Source organism: Ctenopharyngodon idella, chromosome 2 (assembly GCF_019924925.1).
Source record: "Ctenopharyngodon idella isolate HZGC_01 chromosome 2, HZGC01, whole genome shotgun sequence".
Lineage (NCBI taxonomy): Eukaryota > Metazoa > Chordata > Actinopteri > Cypriniformes > Xenocyprididae > Ctenopharyngodon > Ctenopharyngodon idella.
The window spans coordinates 33,471,603-33,499,305 of record NC_067221.1 but is presented as its reverse complement, the minus strand read 5'-3'; the positions used below and the strand labels follow the sequence as shown (position 1 = coordinate 33,499,305).

Here is a 27,703-nt window from a genome sequence, read left to right as displayed (position 1 = left end):
AGGATCATTTTTGTCCAATTTCTGACAACAAAGCACTTGGATGCAGCAAGCTCATAATCAAGACTTCAAGGGTTAGTTCACCCAAAAATGAAATTTCTGTCATTTATTACTCACCCTCATGTCGTTTCACACCCTTAAGACCTTCATTCATCTTCGGAACACAAATTAAGATATTTTTCATAAAATCCGATGGCTCAGTGAGACCTGCATTGACAGCAAGTTAATTTCCACTTTCAGTGCCCAGAAAGACATATTTAAAACAGTTCATGTGACTACAGTGGTTCAACCTTAATGTTATAAAGTGACTAGAATACTTTTTGTGCGCCAAAAAAACCAAAATAACGACTTTATTCAACAATTTCAAGTGATAGGCGATTTCAAAACACTGCTTCATGAAGCTTCAAAGCTTTACAAATCTTTCGTTTTGAATCAGTGGTTTGAAGCGTGTATCAAACAGCCAGAGTCACATGATTTCAGTAAACGAGGCTTCGTTACATCACAAGTGTTTCGAAACATTTTGAATTTTCAATGGTTCACCACTGGGGGGTGATGATCTCTGTAAACTAGTGATGGGCAGAGCGAGTCTTCATGAAACAGTTGAAGCAAGTGAGTCGAAACAATCCTACACCCGTCTCCACCGTGACACTGGTCACTTGTCACATGATCTGAAGTAACCTTGACAACGATTCAGACAAGCGTTGACGAAATATAACGTACATGTTGTTTGTGCCAAACAAGGAAGTGTGTTTGAGGAGTGGATAGTGTTCTCGACTGGGTTCAAATCCTGGTCAGAACAGTGTTTTCTATAAAAACTCATGCAAATAAACACCTTTTACAAACCCATTGCAAATGTTTTATTGAAAGTAAAATCTATAAATCATATAATAAGAATGAATGTGTGTATGTATAAAATGCCTTCTTTTATCAATTTTCAGGGCTTGTTTTGTTTGTTCCATGGATGGCTCAGCTAAACAGGCCAATAGGAGACTATTAATTACTATTATTATTTTTAATTATAGGCCTACTAATGTCTAATTAAAACATCTACAAATGTATAAAAATGATTAGAGATCAGGTAAAACTATAGACTTGATTCATGGGTTCACAGAGATCATCACCCCCCAGTAGTGAACCACTGAAATTTCGAAACGTTTTGAAACATATGTAACGTAGCCTCGTTTACTGAAATCACGTGACTTTGGCAGTTCGATACACGCTTCAAAGCTTCATGAAGCAGTGTTTCGAAATCGCCCATCACTAGAAATTATTGAATAAAGTTGTTATTTTGGTTTTTTGGCGCACAAAAAGTATTCTCGTCGCTTCATAACATTAAGGTTGAACCACTGTAGTCACATGAACTGTTTTAAATATGTCTTTAGTACCTTTCTGGCCATTGAAAATGGAAATTATCTTGCTGTCAATGGAGGCCTCACTGAGCCATCGGATTTCATCAAAAATATCTTAATTTGTGTTCCAAAGATGAACGAAGGTCTTACTGATGTGGAATGACATGAGGGTGAGTAATAAATGACAGAATTTTAATTTTTGGGTAAACGAGAAGGCAGCATTAGTGTAGTTGAACTAATTTAAATTAGTAGCTTGTACAGTTTCACAGTTAGTGATTGGCTGTACACGAAATTCAACATTTCTATTTTTTGTTGCTTCCCACGATTGTGATTCCCGTGTAAATATATTTATTGTTCCCCCTGTAAAGTGTGTAAACTCACGGTTTTTGGTATATGTGCTACTTGTGTCTTTTGTGCCTCTATTGCAGTGACAGCTTGGATTTGTTGCAGATAAATTTAGACTAGTTTTTTTTTTCAGGATACGAGTTTAGTTTTGATTTGTTTGAACTGTCTTGAGCATTAAAAATAGATTAAAATGTGTGGGAGAAACATTAAAACTGAATTCAAGAAAATCAAGACGTGTGAGCTGATTTTCAATCTGTTTCTTTCACTTTATTAATGTTGCTCCATGTATACAAGTACATATATCTCAGTTCTTCCATTTTATTTTATTTTTTTATTTAACCAGGGAATTTCGGAAAGAAAAGGAATGATAGAGAAAGACAGAGAGAGAGAGAGAGAGTGTTAATTCAAATGAAATATCACCTGTAGCAACATTATCTCCACAGCAACCAAAAATACACAACAATAGGGCCAACCACTGACATGCAAAACACACACACAGCCTCACACATACAGAAACACACAACGCTCACATTGTTCTGTCAGTATATTGAGAGATCGGTGTGTGAAGTGTGTCTGTTTGGTGAGTTTGGAGGTCTGGCTCTCTCTCTCTGTCTCTCTGACATCATGACAACTGCTGCTTTCAAAGTACAGAAAGACCAGAACTCCATTAACACACACACACACACACACACACATGCAGAAAATGCATGCTCATACCATGCATAACTCCAAACATACACCCACTTTATACCTCCAGATCCTTCCACACACACATACACACTTTAATTGAACCTTCAAACATCCAATTAAAGGAATAGTTCACCTTAAAAAGAAAATTCTGACATCATTTACTCATCCTCATGTTATTCAAAACCTACATGACTTTCTTTCTTCTTTGTAACCCAAAAGTAACCATTTTGAAGAATGTGCATGCTGCTCTTTTCTATACAGTAAAAGTGGATGGGGACTAAAGACTGTCGAGCTCCAAAAAGGACAAAATAGCACCATAAAAGCATCACAAAAGTAGTCCATACTGCTCATGGTAACTTTCAAGTCTTTGAAAGTTAAATCGTTCTTTTTGTAATCTTGCATTGAAAATCTTGCTTGACAGATGTAGTCGCCATTCACAGTTATGCAGAAAATAGCAGCTCTTTCAGCTAAATTCCTTCTTTCGCATTCTGCGGAAGACAAAACGTCATACAGGTTTATAAAGACATGGTCGAATTGGCATTTTTGGGTGAACTGTTCCTTTAAAAAACATTAATACTGCTAACATTCAATACTGTGCGTGTGTGTGTATGTGTGTGTTTGATGCATTGTGCTGTACACTGATTTTGCTTTCACTGATATGTGAGAAAAAGAGAGAGAGAGAAACAAAAAAGTAGGAAAGTCAGGGGATAAGCAAAGACACAATGCCAATCACTAACTAGAAAGCAGCAAACAGTAAATATGAAGTATGCATCAGGGAGGCTGGACTACTACTACCACTCACGCTCACACACACACACATACACACACACACACACACATATATATATAATAACCCCTCCCACTGCCATCACATCACACTCAAATGGAGGGAAGTGAGAATTGGAGGGTGGCAATGAATAGATTCCATGTTTTTATTCCACCCCTCATTGAATGGAGGTAGAAAGAAAGAGAAAGAGAGAGGAAGTTTGGGGGCTGGTGGTTTGTATCAAAGTTCAATTGGATATTAAAGATAATATCATCATAACTGCCAGTCTTATTCACCATGATCATGTCCATCACCAACACAATGATCAAAGTCCAGCCTGTTAAAATCATTACTGTTATTGTTACTATTATCATTATTCATATTATAATTACTTATATAATTTAAAATGGGCGGGCTAGTTTTATTATTTAGATTTGATCTCGTTTTTCATTTGTCATTAATCTTGTCGTTCACTGTTCCTTCTGTTAATCCTGCACAGCAACTGCTTGCTCCTTATTGGGGGTGGGGCTGGTCTCCGTGGTGACCGGCTCTGCGGGGGTGGATTCCTTTGCGGGCGGAGCCTCAGTCTTTTTAGACTCAGCGTCGGGCTTGCTCTCCGCCGCTGTGGCTACAGGAGGGGCGGGATCTTTAGCGGTGGGGGCAGGCTCTTTTGCAGCCTCTTTCTCATTCGCCGGAGCTGCAGAAGGGGTGGATTTTTCTTCCACTTTGGCAGGAGGGGCATCTGGACTCTTGGCGGGTTCTGCTTTAGCAGCCTCGCTGGTCTTGCCGTCAGAGGCTTTAGGAGCATTAGCATTAGCGTTCGCCGCAGGCTCCTCCTTCTTTGCAGGGGCAGCGCTTTTCTCTTCCTCCTTGGCCGCGGTGGAATTGCTATCGGCGCCTGGTGCTGCTTCTTTGGCGGCTGCCGCCGTGTCATTGGTTGTCTCAGTGGCGGCAGGAGCATCCTCCTTGTTCTCCTTAGGAGCTTCGCTCTCCTCCGCCGACGCTCCCTCAGTCTTTGCGTCCTTCTCTTTTGCCTTCTCGTCGTTCACATTGTATCCCTTCTTCTTTTTGCTCAGCTTCCCTCCCATTTTACCTCTGACCTATGAAAGAGAGAAACAGAACAATCAACACTGGCTGCAATGAGCAGAGTGACTTGTGCGATCCAAAATGAGGTATTTAAACTGCAGAAGGATTTATTCATGCACTTTCATCTTCATCAAGTTGAATCATTAACACTAAGGCCATGTTTACACCTGGTATTAAGATGCATTTTGGTCGATCAGATCACAAGTAGACGAGGGAGACACATTCCCATTTACACCTAGTGTTTTAATCCGTCTCTTTTGACCACTTCTGTCCTGATTTCTTTAATGGGAGGGTCTATGTGTAACCCCTCACCCAGGTCCTACTCGCCCCACTCTGCGCGGGCCTCAAACCCAGGTCTCCGGCACGGAAGTCGGACACTCTAACAAGGAGGCTAAAGGCTGCAACCTCTAGCATCGGTTGCTAGAGCATCTCTTGAGATCAGAGGAGTGAGATTTACTCGCACAGCGACTACTAACTGGCCTCTGTTACACTCACCCCCCTAAACCTCACTCCCATCAGGGTCACAGCACCAATAGGGGCTCGTCTGGGATAACCCCTCTACTCAGGTCCTACTCGCCCCGCTCTGCGCGGGCCTCGAACCTGGGTCTCCAGCGCGAGAGTTGGATGCTCTAATAAGGAGGCTAAAGGCTGTAACCTCTAGCGTCAGTTGCTAGAGCATCTCTTGAGATCAGAGGAGTGTGGGTAAATGTATGGGTTTTTTTCAGATCTTTCGATCTAATGGACGAAATAAGCTTGCACAATTTACATATGAATGGCAATAGGATACACTGGAAAAACATACAGCTGTTGTTTCTGCTAGCCGGAAGACCACGCCGAACACTGTGAGTGTGTGTTAGAAATCAGGAAATAGTGAGAGAACATTGTGCTTGGTACATTTTTTTGTCTTCAAACCAAACTTAGATCTTCAGCTGACAAAGTTTAAATCCCTTCTGTCTAGCGCGCTTCCCATACTGCGTTGCGTCAGTAGGCAGTCTTTTGCGCTGTTCGAACGCATTCAACCACATGAGCGTCTACACTACGAAAGCAATCCGGTCAAATGCGTTTTCGACTACCTCTGGAAGTGGTCGAAAGTGGACAAGCTCAAAGCGTTTTAGATCATGTTTACACCTGTATTTAGCATTGCCCACTTGTGGTCGGATTGACGAAAACGCTTCTTAATACCAGGTGTAAACAAGGCCTAAATTTCATATAATCCAATGAAATCTTTTGGCTACCTCTGTTGTTTGTCTTAAACAGAAGTGGGATAAAAGGTTTTTCAAGAAATGGACCCTAGTAAACTCTTACGTCTCCTCTAGAGTTTCAGATCTCAACAACATCTCAGACTGTGTTCAGATTTGCTAATATGATATTGATATTGCAGATATTGCTTTTCCAATGTCGGGCCGAACGGTTCTTAGAATGGTAAGGAACGGTTCCAGTTGTGTTTCCACTTGAGCCTGGTACAAACTGTTCTCGGCCCGGAAGTCTAACCATGTCGAATCGTGCTGGTAGAATCCGTGAAGTGACGTCGCCACTCAGGATTGGTCACTTGTCTGTTGCCTGTCTACCAGTTTCTCTCTAGCTGGCTAAGCGCTCTATTTGAGCAACATAAACAAATGAATAATAAAATTAAAAGAAATATCTGATCATTCTCCATAACGCGGTCGTTATTTACATCTCATATTATCAGTAAACTGTTGCATTACCAAGGCAATGGCTGATGCTTTTGTATTACATTCCAAAGAGCGGCCGTTATCAGCCCCCCAGTGGAAAATGAAACCATAACCGTACCAGCTGGCCCGGATCGGCACGGATTAGAACAGTTACGCAATGAGAACTGTTCGGCCCGATGGTGGAAAAGCGGCTAAAGTCTGCAAGAAGTCTTATTGAAGAATGTTTTTTCATTAATATTTTCCATCCAATTCTTTAAAATCCTAAAATTTGAAAAGTATTTATGTAGTTTCTTGTATAAAGTTCCAATTTATACTGTGAAAAAAGAATATTATTAATATGTCTAAAATATTGTTTACAAAATATTAATATATTTAATAATATTAAATAGTTTATATTATTACATTGTTTTTCTGCTTACTGTACGTGATTTATTTAGTTACTATTTAGTTAATCTGTTATTTATTTTTATCTCATTTTTATTCACTTATTATAATCTATGTATTATTTATTGATTTATTTTAATCTTTATTATTTATTTATTTTTACATTTTTTACACAGTTTTTCTCACACTTTTCCACAGACCCCGTAGCACTCCCTTTTGGACCCCAGTTTGAAAACCTTGAGTTATATGTTATACTATACTGTACTATACTACAAATTATACTATACTATATGAAATGCTATAATATACTATCTTTATTTTAGAAAAAACATCAAATACAAAGATGTAAAAAAAAGAAAGAAAGGTAACTATTGCTTTCCAAGCCGTGAAAGAGCAACCACTGAGTTATAAAATTTCTCTCTGGGATTATTGGTGGATGTTCAAGTGTAGCATGTCAAACACTACATCTTGCATAATCAGAATGACATACTGGAAAGAAAAATGTAATTCGTGCTTTTAATAGGTACTAAAAAAATCATCTGCAAATAGGTCTCTCTGCAAGGTGTCATAATGAGAGAAAGCAGAAAAATAGAACGAATATACCTTGTATGTTCTGCTCTGGGTTTATTTTAGTACATGCGCTTCAGTCTTGATACAGAGAGCTAATAAAAGCTCAGCAGGCTAAACTCACATTTCTGAGACTGTCTGTCAAGATTCTATCATATCAAGCATTAAAACTAGATCATTAATCAGTAATCAGACTCCAGCGCTGATAGTTATCTGGATATATGGAGGGGGTTTTAGAGGACAGCATCTCTGAGCCATACTACCTGCAATTCAGAACCGCAGTTACCAAGGCAACCGGGTGGTCATGTGACCCATTCCGAATAAGGAGCCGAGCGAAACACATTCTCACTCTCTCTCTCTTTCACTCCAATCTCCCTGTTGGCTGCTTTAGCGTTCCTGAGCTCAACAACCATCTGTGTAATGACACACTTGCACACACACATACAGTTATTCTCCAGACAGAAGGAGAACAGTAATCATGTGAAGCCAACATGTGAGTTGAATGTTCCACACACACACATATGACAATGGAAACATGGAAAGTCTTTCATTTCAGTGTGTAAGAGAACAATAGACACTATCTGTCCCGTCTCCACTGAGTCAAGCAGACAGCAGCACGCTGTTTCAGCGTTAAACAATACGCTGCAGTGTGTTTGCGTCTGTGAGCTGTCTCATCTGTACAGGGGGCTTGAAATTCACTTACTGTGTGAAACCTGCTGATTGATAGTAAATACGATCCTGGTGTGGCTTGTAAACTGTCAGTGCATAAAGTGTCAGTGTGTACATATAGTATTCAAAAGCCCCGTCGCAAACTTCAAAATTAAAGGAGCGGATGAATAGCACTTTTGGCTCCTGCTCCAATACAGAGAGAGAGAGTTCAGTTGAACAAAAGACAAGCATTAGAGACTGAATACTGAGACACAATGCATCAGTAAGATTAAACATTCAGATGAAGCTGTATCATTGAGGCTAGGCCCTATGACAGAGCTCTACTGTGGAGGCTAGGCCCCATGACAGAGCTCCATCATAGAGGCTAGGGCCCAGGACAGAGCTGCACAGTGAAGAGAGTAGGTGACAGCAAGAGTTTACTGGTCACTAGGGCTGCAACAACTAATTGATGAAACTAATTTCATTATTGAAATCAAACTATGTGCAACAAAGAAATGTTACATTAATTTTAGGTTTTTAAATTAATCACAATTAATTTGTTCCTATATATAAAGTGAGTAATGAGTTAATAATATGAACAATGACTTCTCAGTAACATGATTACAAAAAATAAGTAATACCTTACTTTGTGTTTTAGTTTTTATTTGAATACATCAATACTAAAATTATTTAAAATGCGCTACTGCTTAGAATTTTTTAATTGTTTTCAGAAACACTGCTTTCAGTTTTTTTTTTTTTTTTTTTTTTTTTTTGCATATTGTATTGCACTTTATATTATGTATTTTAAACATTGCACAGACATTAATTTGCACAGTTTGAATTTTTGAAAGCACTGAGCAAGATCTGTGATGAAAAAAATATATTGATAGAATAATATATATTGACACAACAGTTCTTTCTGGTTCTTGAATCTGATTGGCTGAGAGGTCTTTCCAACCATGCGATATTCTACCAATATTGCCACAGGAATCGTTTCACCGTTTGAATCACTCTACTGTCAGCATTCTCACAGCGAGTGTCATGGCGGATGAGCAAACCCACCATATTTTTATAGATACTACTGTTATTTTGTAACAGAATGTAGTTTTAAAGGGTTAGTTCACCCAAAAATGAAAATTATGTCATTTATTACTCACCCTCATGTCGTTCCATACCCGTAAGACCTTCGTTCATCTTCAGAACACTAATGAAGATATTTTTCATAAAATCCGAAGGCTCAGTGAGGCCTCCATTGCCAGCAAGATAATTAACACAACAGATGCCCAGAAAGCTACTAAAAACATATTTAAAACAGTTCATGTGACTACAGTGGTTCAACCTTAATATTATAAAGCGACGAGAATACTTTCTGTGCGCCAAAAAAAAACAAAATAACGACTTTTCAACAATATCTAGTAATGGCCATTTTCAAAACACTGCTTCGAAGCTTTACAAATCTTTTGTTTCGAATCAGTGGTTCGGATCGCATATCAAACTGACAAAGTCACGTGAACTATTGAAATTTTGAAACACTTATGATGTAATGAAGCATCGTTTACTGAAATCACGTGACTTTGGCGCTCCGAACCACTGATTCGAAACAAAAGATTCGTAAAGCTTCGAAGCAGTGTTTTGAAATCAACCATCACTAGATATTGTTGAAAAGTCATTATTTTGTTTTTTTTGGCACACAAAAAGTATTCTCGTCGCTTTATAATATTAAGGTTGAACCACTGTACTCACATGAACTGTTTTAAATATGTCTTTAGTAGCTTTCTGGGCATCTGAAAGAGTTAATTATCTTGCTGTCAATGCAGGCCTCACTGAGCCTTCGGATTTCATCAAAAACATCTTAATTTGTGTTCCGAAGATGAATGAAGGTCTTGAGGGTGTGGAACGACATGAGGGTGAGTAGTTAATGACATAATTTTCATTTTTGGGTGAACTAACCCTTTAAGAGTTTTTTAGGCGAGAATATAGTTCTCCTGTACTAACTAGAGCACTGCTTTTGTACGTTTTAACTGAACTGTTTGCTTGTGTTTATTTACTATTTTACTTCTTATACTGTTTTAATGGCTATTGTTGTTAATTTAAATATTGTTCAATAAGTAATATTTTATATAAATAACATGCCTTATTTTTTGCTATTGAGAAAGAGTCCATTAGTGATTTCGACTTACAAGTTACATTAATACGACATGAGATGGCGGCAAAGACTGTCTTTATGAGTGAGTGAGTCAGTCAGTTGCAAAGACTTTTATATTGAAATGGACTGAAACAAGGAAACAAGGATGTTTTTACTTTAAACACCTTACAGGACACAACTGACAAATGCATTGACTGGCACTGTCAAGGGAATGTCTTAAATGTTAAAAGGCCAATGATATCGCTTTCCTCAGCGGACATTCAAACTGATTTTGTGATTATGAATATAAGATTTACCTGAAGAATATCAGCTAGATGCAGGTAATACACTCACTCAGGCGATCTCTCTCTCATAATACTCTACATATTACAGTGAGTTTCAATGAAGCGACTCAACGTTCCTTCATTATTAGTTCTAAAGTGACGTTTTAGAATTAGTAACGGAGGCTTGGGCACAACTGTTAAACTGTCAACTTGAGATTTGAATCCATCGCGGAAGGAAGTAGTTTCTCACAAAAGAGGGTTTTTAAAGACACTCCGTTGTTTTTCTTATTTATTTACACACTTGTGCCGTCAAACTGTTGTATAAACACAATATCACATGGCTGTATATCAACACGCTGTGATTGCCTACGGCACTCAGAATCACAGCCGTGCTGATATACAGCCATGCCGCACAGCTACTCATGTGATATTGCTCATATATATATTCAATAATTCATATTATATTTTAAAATTGAATTTATTCCTGTGATGGCAAAGCTGAATTTTCAGCATCATTACTCTTCATGACCCTTCAGAAATCATCCTAATATGCTGATTTGGTGCTCAAGAAACATTTCTAATTATTATCAATGTTGAGACAGTAGTGCTGCTTAATATTTTTGTGGAAACCATGATTTTTTCAGAATTTTTTGATGAATAATAAAAAGAACAGCATTTATTTGAAATAGAAATTTGTTAACATTAACAATGTAAACATCTTTATGGTCACTTTTGATCAATCTAATGCATCCTTGCTGAATAAAAGAATTAATTTCTTACTGATATCAAACTTTTGAATGGTAGTATAGATGTATGTGTGTATTGCCATATAAACGAGTAGCTCTGAATCCCAAATTGCTTATGTAACTCCAAAACTCCAACACACACACACTGGGCTCGAGGCAGGGGAGGGGGGGAGTGGAGAACTGGAGCAGAAAATCTGACCCAATCACTGTGCTGTAACAGCAGCAATGCATTCTGGGAGCAAGCCCACGTTTATAGCATTTCATATTCAAATACAATAAACTACATTATATATGGACAAAACATGCATATTACCATATTAAGATATTACATATTCACTCACATATAAAGTTTTTTTTTTAGTATTAGATGCCTCTCAGTCAGTATTGGAATAATTTTGCTGACTTGTGTTCTAGCCGAACACCTGTTTGTATGCAAACAACCTTCTCTAGTTAATCTAAATATAATGGACTCTAAAGTATATGTGTGTAGGATAAAATATGTGATGTGTAGGATAAAATATGTGATGTGTAGGATAAAGTGTATAGGAAAAAATATGTGTGTAGGATAAAATAAACGCGAAAGAGCAGAAGATAAGTTACTAATATATATCCTCATTCAACCATTTTCCTCATTCAACCATTTTTATCCTTCTGTCTCTTGCAAACACACTCTTATGTGCATGTGTGTGTTTGTATGTTGAATACAGATGCAGTTGTTTTACCTCCAGGTCAACAGGGGGCAATGTAGGGCCACATCCCTGAGATGTTTTAGTGAAGACCGGACTTGAGTGGAGGGACAGAAAGGGCGAGGAGAATGTGACAGCTCAAAGTGTATGACACACACACACACTAATAACTTTAGATCTGTCCTCCAAGCTCAAATACACACATACACAGACAAGCTCATAACCCTAGAGATGTACTCAAACAAACCACACACACTAGCACATTGTTGGCTAGGGCCCGGGCCTCTACGTAAACATGAGCTCAGGCTAATGAATAACTCCAGAACAGAACAGACAGCGAAACTGGAAGCTCTTGTTCTTTGTTTGATTGGTCGAGATGATTTGACAAGTAAATATGCAATGATGAGTCATATGATGATTATTGTGATTATTTGTTTTATTGATTATTCTTGTTCACACAGATCATGATTTAAGCACCAAATGGTGGATGTGCTTTCAGGATGACTGAAAGTGTGACTGTTGACATAAAGAGTCAGAAATATTTCATTCCAGGTAACTATTGTTCTGTTTAATTCCTAAACTTCCTCCACCAGATAGTAACCTACGTGTTTTTTAAGGCCAGAACTATGTGTTCCAAATGATCACTACTTCCTTCCTGATTCCTTCTGATCAGTGCACACAGTTTAGACTCTTATTAACCATCTGAGAACCAGAGTTTAAGTGACACACTACCTATGGAACTAAAATCGAAGCAAGAAACTCACAAAACAAGAATTGCGGCTGCTAAAAACAGCTTATTTGAGTTCTTTCAGTGCACAATTCAGTAAAGGAATTATGCAAATTTGGTAACAGCATGAATGCACCCACAAAATTGGTGATGAACACAATTTGTAGGCTGTAATTCCCCACCTTACAGGCCGCTTCTAAATGCTAGGTTGTGGAGGATAAGGCAGACTACTACAATCTGTCATACTTTATCCAAACACCTTAATTGTCTCTTTCAAATGCAGAAAGTGTGTTTGACCACATCACAGTCTGGGTGTCTTTTAAAGTGCTCTTCTCTTGTCAGAGCCGATAGCCTAATGGGCAGCCCATAGTGCAACTGCGCTTCCAGCAACCCGAGTTTGATTCCTGTCTCAAGGTCCTTTGTCGATCCCATTCCTCCACCCTGTGCTTTCCTGTCTGATCTCTACAATGTCCTATCCAATAAAGCCATATAAAAAGGCCAAAAATATAACAAAAAAGTGTTCTTCTCCATCATTTGATGAATTACTGCTGCCATTATCGGTAGAAAATGTAGACAAAAATCACCTTTAAATAAAAATATTTTTAATAGTGATGCTTAATAGCTGTGCCAGGAAAACAGTGCTGAGCTCTCTATAATGATCCTAATTTACCTGGAAAGTTCGAAGCCGTGTAAATAAAAGTGATTTACACATTCTCCTAGTACACTACTGTTCAAAAGTTTAGGGTTAGTAAGATTTTTTTGAAAAAATAATACCTTTTTTTCAGTAAGGACGCATTACACTGATCAAAAGTGAGAGTAAAGACATTGTTACAAAAAAATTCTGAAGGATCATGTGACGCTGAAGACTGGAGTAATGATGCTGAAAAATCAGCTTTGCCATCACAGGAATAAACTACATTTTAAAATATATTAAAATAGAAAACAGTTATTTTGAATTGTAGTAAAATGTGACAATATTATTGTTTTTACTGTATTTTTGATCAAATAAAATTAACTATATTACTGTGTGAGAAAACTATTTATAAAGATTATCATTATTAATACATTTAAATTTATTAAACACTAATGTATTGTCATATTGCTGCCCTTTTAAAAAGGCAATAAGACACTGCTTTACATTGTACTTAACAATACCCCTTCGTAACTGTGGTAAAGCACTGTAATGTACAACATTTCATGGCTTATTCCTTTATTCAGCAGACTGAAGACTAAAATTAATTGAACTTTACAGTAAAATGTATATCTCGGGTAAATGTGCTGCCATTTTAAAATTTAAAAGAAACCAGCTGTTGATGATGATGCAATTGAGTTGAGTTTAATTCATATAGCACTTTTACCAAGCTTGAAGCACTTTACAAGCAATAATACATCTGTTCAAACCCCCAGTAACCGCAGCAAATGGTAAACTTCACATTTATTGAGTCTAAAATAGGAGATAAACCTAGTATGACAAGAATGTGCCTTGACTATTCATATTGTATTTTTTTTTTTTTTTTTTTTTTTTGCAAGGTCATTATTTTAGGGTTATTTTGTTGAATGTGAAGAAAATATCAGGGCCTTGAGTGTGTGTGTGTGTGTGTGTGTGTGTGTGTGTGTGTGCGTCAAGGCAATAACCATGTCTTGAACATTGGGGGGGGACCTTTTTTTTATTTTAATGAAGCATAAAGAAACAAAACAGTGAACGAAATTGCTGCTAATACAATGCTATATCAGATATGTACAATAACAATTGTAGAAAAAAAAATAACATTACGATGTCCAGAATTCAATTTCAATAGTATATTGAGAACTCATGTTTAATGTGATAGTTTCATAATACAATATATTGTTAGTTCCGAGATTCTTCAATTTAGTGAATAAATATATAGATCCGCAATAAACATTTAAATTCACTAGTGTTCCAGTGGTAGAATTTTTGTTAACAATATCAAAGGTTGCATGTTCTAATCTGCCCCTTTTTTTTGTTTTTTTTTCCTCATTAAAATCAAAGATGTCCATCACTGGTTGTATATCAAGAGCAGGGACATGTTTGTGTGCATTTGTTTTGTGATTTTACCAGAAAAATAGAACCTCCGCAACGGCGTTAAGTGATTGATAGACGCGCTCATCTGTGCTGTGAAGACTGTGTGCACGAGCAAAAAGAGAACGTAAACTCCGCCTACTTTTTAATTTGATTGGCCATCTCAATCATTTTGACATTGATGAGCGTTCTTAGACCGCTGAGTCAGACCAGACTAAAAACGCAACTTTTAAACCTTTTTGTCATCCTAACATGCAGAGTGCTGTAATGAAGTGCAGCAGAGCAGTGCAAGAATTTCAAATATTGGGGGGGACGATTTGGCCATTTCTAATTACTTGGGGGGACTTGTCCCCCTCAATGCCTATGGTGGTTACGGCCCTGGTGTGTGTGTGTGTTTGTGTTTGTACTTAACCATATTTTGGGGACAAAATTGTAGCAGAAGTGAGCTAAATGTGACATAATTTCCTAAAACCAACTTTTGGGGACATCCTCATTTGTAAAAATGGCATGAAAATTAAGTAAATAATTGACATTTTTAAACTTAAAAAAAAAAAAAAAACATTTCTTGTTAGGGTTACATTGTAGTTTTTATAATATCTGTAAATAAAAACAATAGAAGTCTATGTAATGTCATTATTTTTGCTAAGTAAAAATAATGCGTGTAAGTGTGTGTGTGTGTGTGTGTGTGTGCGTGCATTTTTGTGATTTATAAGGACACAAATTTGTATAATGACATGGGTATTACACTGGTATTATGACGTAAACATGAAATATGAGTCCTCATATTTAAAATAGCTTAAAAAACATACTAAACAAAGTTTTATTAAAAATGTAAAAATGCTGGGTAGGTTTAGGGGTAGGAGTAGTGTAGGGGGAGAGAATGTACAGTTTGTACAGTATAAAAACCATTACGCCTATGGAATGTCCTCACTTTGCTTTGATAGCAAAACAAACCTGTGTGTGTGTGTGTCTCAATCCATATAATTTTGACTAAAAACATCTACTACTCCAGAAACACAAACAATGGTGTGAGGGAAGGTTTTAAATGAACACTAATGCAATAAAACATAGTCCCACAACCAGTACTAAGATAAATAGTGTTAAAATGGAAAGAGCAAAAAAGAAAGCAAGAAAGACAGATGTAAAATCCTTGATTGTGTTTCCACAAGCATATTTGGAAGTGCTGAGGTGGTTTACCAATTCATTTGGACAGTGTCTTGAGAACTGTGAAGATTTTGACCTGGTAAAATTCTTCATCCTACACACACAGAGCCATCTCTCAGGATGGAAATTGCTCTAATGAAAACAACGGCGAGGGAACATAAACACCACTGGCAGACAAAAACACGCTCGCACACACGAAGACCTTGAGATTCTTTCTTCAGTATAGTGACTCCACATTATCCTGATGACTGTTTAGCGGCTCACTGATGGTAAAATGCACTGTGACTTTGAGTGTGTGTTTATTTAAGACTGTCATGGTTCCTAACAACACCCTCACTGGAGCCAGTCTGAGATAGTAACACACACACAATCCCTGAGCCTCACCCTGAGTTGCAGCCTTGCTATGTGTGTTTCGTGATAGTGAGTGAGATTTGATCGTGTCATGTCCTTTAAGTACAAACATCCATAAATCGTGTTACTGACAGATGCTTGATAAAATGAAATGTGAGATCCCTCACCTGAACACACACTTGGGTAAATATACTGCACACTAATGGCTGTTTCTTCAACTATGTCCACTTTTAATTTGTCAACTTGCAATGTCAATATACATGCATTACAGGAGAATTCTATTATTTTTAGGAACAAACAAATGTCATTTCCACCACATCTCAAATTCTGTGTTGTGTTTGATAATAATATGCTGTTGTTGTGGAAATTACATTTTGAACATTTTTGGAATAAAATGGCAGACTTATTTGACTTCCTACAGCTTATTTCATTATTTACAGCATTTATGTAACTTAAAATAATATTTTTATATAATTATATTTAATATTTGTGTAATTTTACAAAATTACAGATTGACTGGATAAATTATATTTATGTTGATTTTCCTTCATATATCTCATCATATATGGGTCATTGACGAATAAGGTTTTTAAAAGTGTAAAAAAAAACATAATGGAGATATATTAATTTTTAAGTTTTATTAAGTGTTAACAATGAGATTATGTGGTTTTTATAATGAATGAACACTGCTTTTGTCATTTTTTACAAGTTGGACAAAATTTGTCACCAAATAAGTCATTCGGTTTAACCAAAATTTTGGTTTTACCGAATGACTCTTGGTTATACCAAATGACGATATTTTCAAACAATGCTAACAGGCTGATATCTAGCTAGATAGCTAGTTAGCTTGCTAGCTAGCAAAAGGACAATCAAACAATTTATATTTAGTACATATTTTTAAAATATTACAACATTTTCCATGTTTTGTAGCGGTTGTACCAAATGACCTGATGTTTCGGGACATGTGTTTGAGCAAGTGAAAACATGAATTCTTCAAATAAGAGACAGTTAGTTATTTTGCTTCACAACCATCTGGTCTTTTGCAGGTGTCGGACTGATGTCACATCCTGTCACATGATATTGACCGCATGATTTGATCCAAAATGGTCCCTCTATATTGGTTACTCCGAATGACATCAATGAAATTCATTTTTCCGGACATTCTTTCTCATAACAAAGCAATGACTTCTACACATAATTTTAATACCATTTTGCTCTATGTTGATATATGATGTTATAAAATCATGCCAGAATAAAAAATATATACATTTATTACATTTTAAGATATTTTAATCACAAATGGAATGGCTGTATTGGCCTTTGGACGGTTAAACCGAATTACCTTTTGACACTTCAAAATCTTTAAAATACCTTTATATGTAGCAAAATATAATTAAAACCTTTTGGAATCAATAAAAGAGATCTAGTTGTACTACCTTACATACTTTGGATGTCATATCTTTGTTTTTTATTATTATAAAGGCCTTTGGACAAAAAAAAAAAAAAAAAAGACCCATCACCCATCATTGACCCATATGGCATAGTCAACATAATTTCTACACAATAAATTCAATTCTTTGTTTAGATTATCATAGTTTTTGTAGTAGTTGTAGTAGTTTTGTAGTAATTTGTTATAATATTGTATAATTGATTTTAATATTTTAAGATTGAACGGGGTCTGGGATAAGGGTTAAAAAAATCTATATATAGAAGAAATTTGAAAAGTAGCAAAAAACTGAATGATAAAGGCATGGTAAAATATTTCCTAGACTTTCCCATAAGCAAATTTTTATTTGTGTTTTAATAAAAATCAACCTCTGGGACATAAATAGTTAAAGAAACACCCACATAATTTTTACTAGGGGTTTTAAGTGCACATTTATCAAGTGGTTTAACATATTAGAAGGACTTAAGGTTTCATATCTGACTCTTTAAAGATTCATACAGTTGCAAAAGATGTGCTATGTTGACTTAAATATCTGAGATTTAGGTTTAGTCTAAACATAATCCACATACCACCAGAAAAAAAAATGGACACATACAAATCTACAGTGTTTAATGTTTTCATTCTTGTGGGAAACTTGCTGTCCAAACAAGAGGCGACTGCATTGTTCATCAGGCCTTGACTACACAGTCAGTGTTCTGGACACAACAGAAAGTGTTTATTAAAGGGATAGTTCACCCAAAAATGGAAATTCTGTCATCATTTACTCACCCTCAAGCTGTTCCAAACCTGTATATAAATTTCTTTCTTCTGCTAAACACAAAAGAAGGTATTTTGAAAAATGTTGGTAACCAAACAGTTGATGGACCCCATTGTCTTCCATAGTATTTTTTTCCCCCATACTATGGAAGTCAGTGGGGCACATCAATTGTTAGGTTACCGACATTTTTCAAAATACCTTCTTTTGTGTTCAGCAGAAGAAAGAAATTCATATACAGGTTTGGAACAACTTGAGGGTGAGCAAATGATGACACAATTTCCATTTTTGGGTGAACTATCCCTTTAAATACGCCATCACTCCTGTCTGTCCTTTCACAACGTTCTATACAGTAAATATATAATGATACATTTATTGTTCTAGGATGATTTTTGTGAGTCTAACAGCAGACATATATTATTACTTGTCATTCTGTACATTTATGTTTGTGTCTTTGTCATATTTCTCCTGTCTGATGTTCTCATGCAGCGCTAATACTGTGTTTTGTGTGTATCTTTCTCCAAGGGACTGTAACAGACAGGTGGGGTCAGTGGGGGTCTGGCCTTTGATTGGCTGTTGCCGTAGGAACCATAGGAGAGCTGCCATTCTGGCTCATTCTTACAGTTCCTTCAGGTCATTGCCATGGCAACCCAGAGAGAGATTCCATGATGACACACACATCAACAGAATCAAGGAATCTGAGCTGCTAGGTAACAGTTGATAATTAACACATGATCATATAAATAAATAATTAATCACATGAAGTTACCCTCATCTTGTGGGTTGATAACTGTTAAAGGGATAGTTCAACCAAAAATGGAAATTCTGTCATCATTTACTCATGCTTGTGTTCTTCCTTCCTTTATTTTTTCTATGGAACACAAAGATATTTTGAAGGATATTTCAACAGTTTTTGTCAGTACAATGAAAGACAATGGGGTCTAAAACAATACTGGACCCCACTGACGACTTCTTTTGTGTTCGACAGAAGAATTTTCACACAGATTTTTCATTTTTGGATGAACTATCACTTTAGTTCTTCAGAATTAGCTGCTGTATATTGTGAGAAAAATGTGGAAAAAACAGAAAACAACCTGCAAAAGCACTGCAACTCCACTAATAAATCATTTTAAACGCCAAATAATTATTCAGAAAGCTTAAAATATGGCTTTGTGCAAATGTGAATGTGAAACAATAGCCGGCTCAGTGGCTCAGTTCTGCAGCTCCTCTCACAGAGCACATAAAGCCACCAATCACTTTCCACACAGTGCACACAGACCGCAAAGGATGATGGGACAGAACCTGACTAGTGACTGACACTAAAACTTATCAAGTTTTGCCGACACAACTAAGGCTGCCTGAGGAAAACATCAAATAATAAAAGAATGCTCCACTAATCAGAAGTAGTTAACAACGGTGTGACAGAATGGGTACGTAGACTTTGAAATGGCTTTTTTTTAAGTGACTAGTCCAAAAATAACTGTGATTTTGAATGCATCTCTAATTTGGGACCGTCTCAGATGTGCTTGAGTTATCTGTCCCTTTCAATGATCTTCCTCAAACAAACACACACACACTCAAAGCTCTGCTTGGCTGAGCTGCCTCTGTCTCTGTCAGTGCCATCCTGTCTCACTGCCTCCTTCCTGTCTCTCTCTTGCTTTCATGTCTATCCCGCTTTTCTTCTGACAAACACTGAAAACTGTGATCGCAAACACCTAAATATTCATCTGACAGCACCTGGCGCACCAAATTCAGTATAAGATTTCAGAAAAAGTGTTCACTATGAATCTTTCAACGATTTTCATGCCTATTTTTTTTTATTTGTGACGCACTTGAGGTAGAGCGCACGATCACATGGTTGCTAGGGTGTTGCTAGGGAGTTTTGCCTTGTTGCTAAGGTGTTGTGAGCTACTGGACCACAGGGATTCAGGTTCAAATCTAGCCTGGGTTGCCCTCTCTCTCTTCCACTTGCCTCAGGGAAGTGATTTTTCTGTATTAACAATTTCTGTATTTTCCAACCTGAAGTATGACCCAAGTGAATTTCGTAAATCTGAAGGGAAAAAATGCTGCGTTTCAATTTACATTTACATCATTCATTTCAGCCAGGGTCCAAAATTAAACTAAACCGTGATACTCGTCAGCTGGCCGATAACTGCGGCTACGTGCGGCCGATAGTGCAGCTCATGATCTGGTGTTTTCAGTGTCCCGGAGCGGCTTGGTTTGCAGTAAATGCTGCTCCACACGAACTTCATCTCGGAAAGCGCTGTGAGCTGTCTTCAAAAGAGAGGCTTTAGTGGTTTTCCACCAAAATAAATGCAGCTCTACAGCCATAAATATTAGTCTTGTAATTTTACTGTAAAATAAAATTATTATTATTATTATTATTAAATACTATTTTTGATTTTACAGTAAAGTATAGTATAATTGCAGTAATAATTTTTAAATTTAAATAATAAAATAAAAATATTGTTTTGAGTAATAATATTTTTTTTATTATGATTGAATAGATAGATAAAAAATAAATGTAAATGAATGTAAATAAAAAGCCCAAAATTTAAAAATCCATTCTTTCTCAACTCTCCGACTGAAACTAGACAAATATGCCGTGATTCAGACTGTAAATTTCCTCTTACACGCGTCTGCAGTCATGATCTATCAGACAATACAGGTCTTTCTCACTCTCACCGAGTCCTGCTCTCCTCTGCTATTGCAACACTAAACTCCAGCTGGGCTTAAAACCGGACGTCTCACACGGACATGAATCACCTGACTGCTCTTCTTGTTTCCGTGGGTGCCCTAGTACAGGAATCTTACCATCTAGAATATATAAATTACCAGGATTAGTGCTAATTCATCTCACAAACATGCAGAACCAATGTGCAGATCTGTAAATGTTAGCACTTGCTCATGCTGGGTTAATAATGTTTTTGGTTGGTGAGGGGCTCCTGTGTGAGTTACCTTCAGGCTCTTCTGCATTATATACAAACTCATTGGACAAATAAATGAGACCTTAACTGATGTAGATATTCATTTATCTCTATCACTCTCTCTCTCTCTCTCTACGTCTTGCACACACAGAGGGAGAGAGAGCGGGAGATGCTATTTCCAAAGTGTACCAACCATTATAACAACGTTTTATGTCATCAATACTGTTTACGGAAGATCAATCAATACCCAATACATAATTTTTCCACATTGTTTTTACACTGGACATTTTTTCTGGACTATTCTGTTACTGTTTTGTGTTTTTACATTTTAAATGACAAATTATGGCAAACGGTTACCTAAAAAAATTAAGCAAAATCTGCGCTCAGTTCTCATGTTTCCAGGTTGAAACGCGTGACTCATTCAAGCGGCGGTTTATTGGTCCGCGTGAACGTGAAGATTATGAAGCCTCGCGCTCATCACACCGCCCGCTCCTTCTCTCAAACTCACCTCCGTCTCATAATTTCAATTCTTATACTGGAAAAAACACCATAGACGGAATTATTGGGCGGAGACGTTTTACACGGTCTTATTTCAACATGCGGGGTCTGAGTGCTCTTTTTTTTTCCTCAAGGGAGGCGAGCGCGAGCGCACGGTCACTCGGTTCATTGTCTGCCGCATCGCCGTGAAACGTAAAATGCATTCTTCTACAAACAAATATTCATAAACACAGTTGCAGAAAAATAATATTCAAGTCATAAATACAGTTGTGCATTGTAATACAGTACATTAGAAGCCAATGTGAGAGATATACAGGGTAAAATCATCAGTTGTCCATCCACACCCCACGCGCAATGCGCATGTGCTTTGCAGAGACAAAGGATCAGGCAATTACGGTTGTAGCTTGAAATGATAAGTAAACTAAAAAAATAATTATTATTATCATAAAAGGCGCGTTGATACATTAAGAAAAAAGACTGAATCATATTCACTTTACATTAGTGAGTGACAGAGTAAAGAAATTGACTATTTGGGATTGTGTAGCATCATAAAGTGTAAAACAAATGTGTACAAACAGTATTAATTAATAATAAGGATTCATCGTGTGTGTATATTATTTATAAGCTTCAGATCAGTAATATCTGTGTATGTGTGCGCGTGTGGGTGGGTGAGTGAGTGTGCGCGCACGCGTGTGCACCAGTTAGACAGCGCTGCAAAATGTGTGCCAGCTCTGACAAAAGAGGACGGTGAACATAAATCCGCGTCTGTGTAAACAGTAAAACGCAGCATTTTTAATGTAATCATAACCAAAACCATTGTTATCCCATATAAAATGATTATACTTCTCTGAAAATCCTATAATTTATCAATTTGCGCTTCAGAAAACACGCTTTACCAATAGGCTTTATCTTAACATTCCTTAAGTCATCTCAAAGCAATTTTCTTTCAATATTTGTATTAAAATAATAATAAACAGAGCGAGAGAGACGGCATGCACGCGCAGAGACAGCGCTGGTGTGTTCAGAACACGCCCCTCTCCACTCAGTTCAGTCGCGTGAATTCCAAGGCTGATTTCTTTATGATAATCTTTATGTGCATCTCAGAAATCAAATAAGCTCAGGTACATTATTACTCCATTCGCCGGCTGAATGACGTACTGAAATTTGCACTTGATTTAGATATTTCCTTGGTTCACTACCGAGCGCTCTGTCTCCCCAAATGGGAGCCGCTTTTATTTATCAGAGACGCTCCAACTAGACAAATTCTTAATGTAACTGAGGCAGTGTTCATTTAATCTAAAAGAGTGAAAGAATCTTACCGTCGGCGGTGGACTTTCCTGTGACTCCTTTCTCAAGCGTCTGCTGTTTTTTTCCCAATGTCTTTTTTCCCGTGCGCGTGGATTCGGCGGGGTTTATCGGGGCTGTTCGGTGTGTGTCTCGCGCTGCATTTCTCGCGCGCACTCTCGTATTCGGTTTGGGGGGGCGGGGGCGCGCGACGTGCTGCGAGCCACTGAGAACGAGACACGGAAGTGCGCCGCACCGTGATCAAGTCCGGCAAAAATAGTTGTTTTATGACTTTATTACAGAAGAAATGTGAATAAGCTACAAACACAAGTTGTTGGTCTTCTGTTTTAATTTGTGGTTTAATAAGATATTTAAAGCAGTGGATTTTTTGTCTGGTAGTTGTAACCTAATGCTGGTCAATATGTCATGAATTCAAAATGTTTAATTCTTAAACGGGCTGTTATAGAGATTTAACAAAAACACGATGACGTTCGTGCGCATAGGAGAGTAAATGCTCAATTTTTTTTTGTCTTGGCGCGCCCTCTGGCGGCATCAGTTGATGCTGCAGAGAAAATGTGTGTAAGGCGAGTACAGAGATGTAATAAATACTAACAATATATTATTTAAAATAATAATTAAAATTCTTTAAAACACTTCATAGCAAATAGAAATGGAAAAGGTAACATATAAGTAAAAAAATTATTGTTTTGTTCAGATACTGTAATTAATAAATTGTATAAAATTACAATGTTGGGAAGGGCATTTCAAGTTGAGTAATTTTTTAAAAAACAAAAAAACGTGTAATCAGTTACATGAAAAAAAAAACGGACATCTGAATCTTGTTTAATTCTGAAACGTTTCAAAAATTGCAAATTTTAAAAAATTTCAGTTGAAAAAATTAAATATAATGTTTAACAGAATAAACAATTTGCATTTTAAATAAATAACATTTTTCTATGCATATTGTTGGGAAGTTTTGTGTCCCTAAGCTGCACCCTCAAAGCAAGTGCCACACCCCTCTTAGCCTGTAGACCCAAGCTCCACCCACCCAATCTCAAGTCAATCAGGACTCTCCCACAGGCTTTATTAGCTGCACCTGTGCCCACAGCTTTCCCTTTTGTTGTTGCATGTGGCTGTACCGTGCAGAGGACAGTTTATTATTAAAGGGATAGTTCACCCAAAAATGAAAATTATCCCATGATTTACTCACCCTCAAGCCATCCTTGGTGTATATGACATTCTTCTTTCAGAGAAATATAATCAGAGTTATATTAAATAATGTCCAGGCTAACCTATGGTTTATAATAGGAATGGATGGTGGCCCAAATTCTAAAGACAGAAAAAATGCAGCCATCCATTATAAAAGAAGTCCACATGGCTCCGGGGGGTTAATAAAGGTCTTCTGAAGCAAAGCGATGCATTTGTGTAAGAAAAATATCCATATTTAAAACTTTATAACCTGTAATCTCTAGCTTCCACTAACTGTCATAGCGTTCACGAGAGAGTGGTGTCCCAGTTTATGACGTAAAACGCAGACGCAGCGTGAGCTTCGGTGAGAATATGCTAGTCTCGCGAGAACCAAGTTGTGTATAGCAAAGGAAATCCATGCATTGAATCCATGAATTGTTTGACCTATACTCTACATTTTATTAGAGTTAAAATGGTGATTTCTTGTGAATATCCAGGTTGCTTCAACAAAGCTAGTCTTGTGATTACGTACGCCGACATCAAAGGGAGATGCAAAAAAATACTTACTCCACAGACAGTGTACCACCAGGTCCTTCAGGCCTTGGTCGATGCCTCCAGTTTATACAAGGTAAGGAGAATACTACTTCAAATACATTTTAGCTCCACAAAGGCAGAAAGCCTTCATATTGTGTTACACAGCAGCGCTCAGTCCTCTCACCGGCAGCATCAAAAACTTCTAAAGCCTTGTTTACACTGCACACGTGTGCGGCGCGTTACAGCTGCGACGTGGCTACCGGAGCTGATACGCGGCCACTCTAGTCAATGCTTGTGTTTACACCAGCCGCACCGCTTTGCTAAAGATAGGTGCCTCGCCTATTTTTGATGGACGCCGCGTCCAAGACGCGCAGCTCAAATACAAAATAAATTCAAAATAATCACCCTGTGTAAACTCCTGCTCATATTTCACATCACTAGTAGGCCAGACACTGACATCAAGAGATTCAAAGTTGAAAAACTTAAAATTTTTTTGTTCTTGTTGTCCATAACGGGACTTTTAACTTCGTTTGTAGGCTACAGCAAAATAAAGTATGGCATAGCAATAAACACTCAATCAAAACATAAACAAACGCACTCCGTCCGAGGTGCAAGTCAAGAAAGATAAATCTAAATGTACATGAAAGATATGACTGCACACTCAATTGCAGAAAGTTTTATTTACCAACGTTTCGGCATAAAGCCTTTGTCAAGGTATAATTTCGCTCGGAGTAAAAGGAGCATAAATATACAATCATTAACAGGTGCATACAATTAATCCCATTTAAATATACAATCAATCAATCATTCTAAAAAAAAAAAAAAAAACCTTGTCAAATAGAACATGACAAGAATAAATGTACAACAACATTATCCAATATTTATCAATAGAAACATCACCAACATCAAAAGAAGAAACATTTATAGAAAACAGCTTAGATCAAAGTCAACATTCAGACCATAAGGAGCAAGAGTTCTTAATTTATGTATCCAGTGTATAAAATCCCTGTTGAACTCTTATTTTGAATTAGTTAGTGACATCACATGTGGGCGGAGTCAGGGACAAGCATAAACAAGTTCAGTTCAAAGACTGTTCTGCCGCTGCAACGAGACAGATCATAGTTTGTTTTGATGTGTGTGCGTTCTTGACAACGTAAGTTTACATTAATATACCTTGCCATGTGAATGTGTGTGTATATATATAGCCCTTTATATATATATATATATATAGACGTTTGTATATATATATTCAATGCTATATTGTTGTTTTGCCGTGATATTGATGCACGTGCTAAGAAGAGAGTTTCGATTAACAAATGGACAAATATGTGATAAAGTTCGGTGTTTACTGCAAAAACATATATTAATGATTCTGAAATGGATCGCTGGAATATATGTGCTGTTATTATATTAATATTACAGTTTGATTGTGTTGTTTACGCGATGTTAAACGAGTAGGCCTATTTGATTGTGTTCAGCACGACATCATGTCGCAGCGATTGTTCTATTACTGGAGCAAGAGCTCCGCCTAGTGGGCATTAGTGTAATTTCAGTCTGTATGCCTCAATTCTCATTTTAGTATTGCTTTATATATTGTGATATATTCGCAAGCATTTTATTTAATTTTTGAGAAGTTTAATTTATTCATTGTTCTTTTATTTTAGAAACTACACACACAAAACTGTATCAAAACCAAACTGCTGGATTATTGGAATAAATCAGTGCTTGAGAACAGAAGCTGTCTTGAACTTTTACCTTTAAACCTTCTGATCGAGGTTGAGGATTAGATGTTGGCAAGCCAGTGCATCCACGCACATACATCTTTAACAAAGTGGTCCTTCGAGCCAGATCCAACATCTCATCCTCATGGCAGCATCACGGGTTTACACTGAAGAACAACAGAGTCTCCGTCCTAGCAGGATCCAACGAATTCCTGGACATCTGGAGGACTTTGTACTTCCTTCCCAACCACGGCAGCTCGTTCCACCCTCTTTGCAAGAGGATTTACAGCATATGCATATTAGTGAGACTGTCTCTGCTCCGGATGTGGACTATAGAACTTCTACTCTTGATAGACGTTGGACTGAGCAGTACGCTGAGACTACAAGGTTACGTAGAGTGGAGGAGTGTGTTTGGAATGTTCAAGAGCAAATCAGGGAACTACAAAGCACATTACAAATGTCTCTCGAGCAAGGCAAAGGTTCACCACGCATGCATCAGACTACTACCATGCCGCAGGTGCTGGACATCAAAAGTCAGTCCCTCACTTAGGCAGTCAACAGCAGTTCATCCAGCAACGTAGTGCCAGCTTGCCTCTTCTCTATGCAGACACAAGACCAGGTTCACAAAGCCCTGATAACATTGTAGTAAAGTAGTAAAGTACTCTTCTCAAATGATACCTGCACACTCATCAACCACAGCATTACCTCAGCTACAGAGTCAGCCTCCAGTCCAGCTGCCGCCAGGGTTATTACCTCAAGCTCAACAGCCCTTGTCTCGTCCAGCATCTGTCCCTGTTACAGAGCGTCATGTAGCACGACATGAGCCACGTCCAGAGTCTGCTCCAGCAGGCATGATACATCAGCCATTTGTTTATCAACAGACTAGTGATCGTCAGCAGACATTTCAGCCACAAGTCCCATCCTTTGCATAACAACGTGTACCTCCAATGACATCATCTACGTCTACGGTGTACCGAACTGTACCTAGCAAACCGCCAGTTTATGCACCTCCGATGACACCTGTGCAGAGCCACACTGTGAATCCCAATTACGTACAACCACAGTTCACACAGTCATTACCAGCATTTGCTCCAGCACAGCCTCTGATGTTCCAGTACTCAGAACCTCCCCCACTGCAATCTGTAAGTTATTCAGATCCATACCAACAGGGCTATAGACCTACCAGACTCCTAGACGCAGTACCTCAGCCACAGTCATATTCTGCACCATCCCCTTCCACTGTACAGCCAGTTCAAGTTCCAAGCATTGTGGAGATGGCTATCGTTTCCTCTTATGGAATACCTAAGCCTAAGCTCATTCATTTCACCACGGGGAAGGAGAGTGATTTTGCTCTGTTAAAAAAGGGACTTGATGGCATCCTGGGCCCACATCTCCATTTGACGGAGGACTAAATTCCAAGTGTTACTTGATCATCTCAAATTACCAGCTGCCTTTCAAATAGCTAAGAGATACATGTATGACCCCATGCCTTATACAACCCAGGTGAAAAAAAAAAAGTACATTTAATAATGTTCTTAAAGTGCTCTATTTTCACGTGCTAATTTTGTACTTAAGAAGTACTAAAGAAGAATTTTTAGTATATTAAGATAATCTTAAGAACATCTAAGTGTACTCAACTGTGCTATTTTGAGACACCATGAAATATGAACTAAAATGTGCTTTTAATATTATCTCTGTATTTAAAAAATATATTTAGTTAC

At 37.5% G+C, this 27,703-nt stretch overlaps 1 protein-coding gene across 1 annotated transcript; it reads right to left on the bottom strand.

Moving 5' to 3' along the window:
• Nucleotides 1-1,933: 1,933 nt before the first annotated feature.
• On the bottom strand, nt 1,934-22,749 carry basp1 (brain abundant, membrane attached signal protein 1). The gene is made up of 2 exons (XM_051861971.1): nt 22,575-22,749; nt 1,934-4,247 (listed from the first exon to the last, which is right to left on the bottom strand). The coding sequence occupies exon 2, from the start codon at nt 4,233-4,235 to the stop codon at nt 3,633-3,635; it is 603 nt and encodes a 200-aa protein (XP_051717931.1). The 5' UTR covers nt 4,236-4,247; nt 22,575-22,749; the 3' UTR covers nt 1,934-3,632.
• Between the last annotated feature and the right edge of the window lie 4,954 nt (nt 22,750-27,703).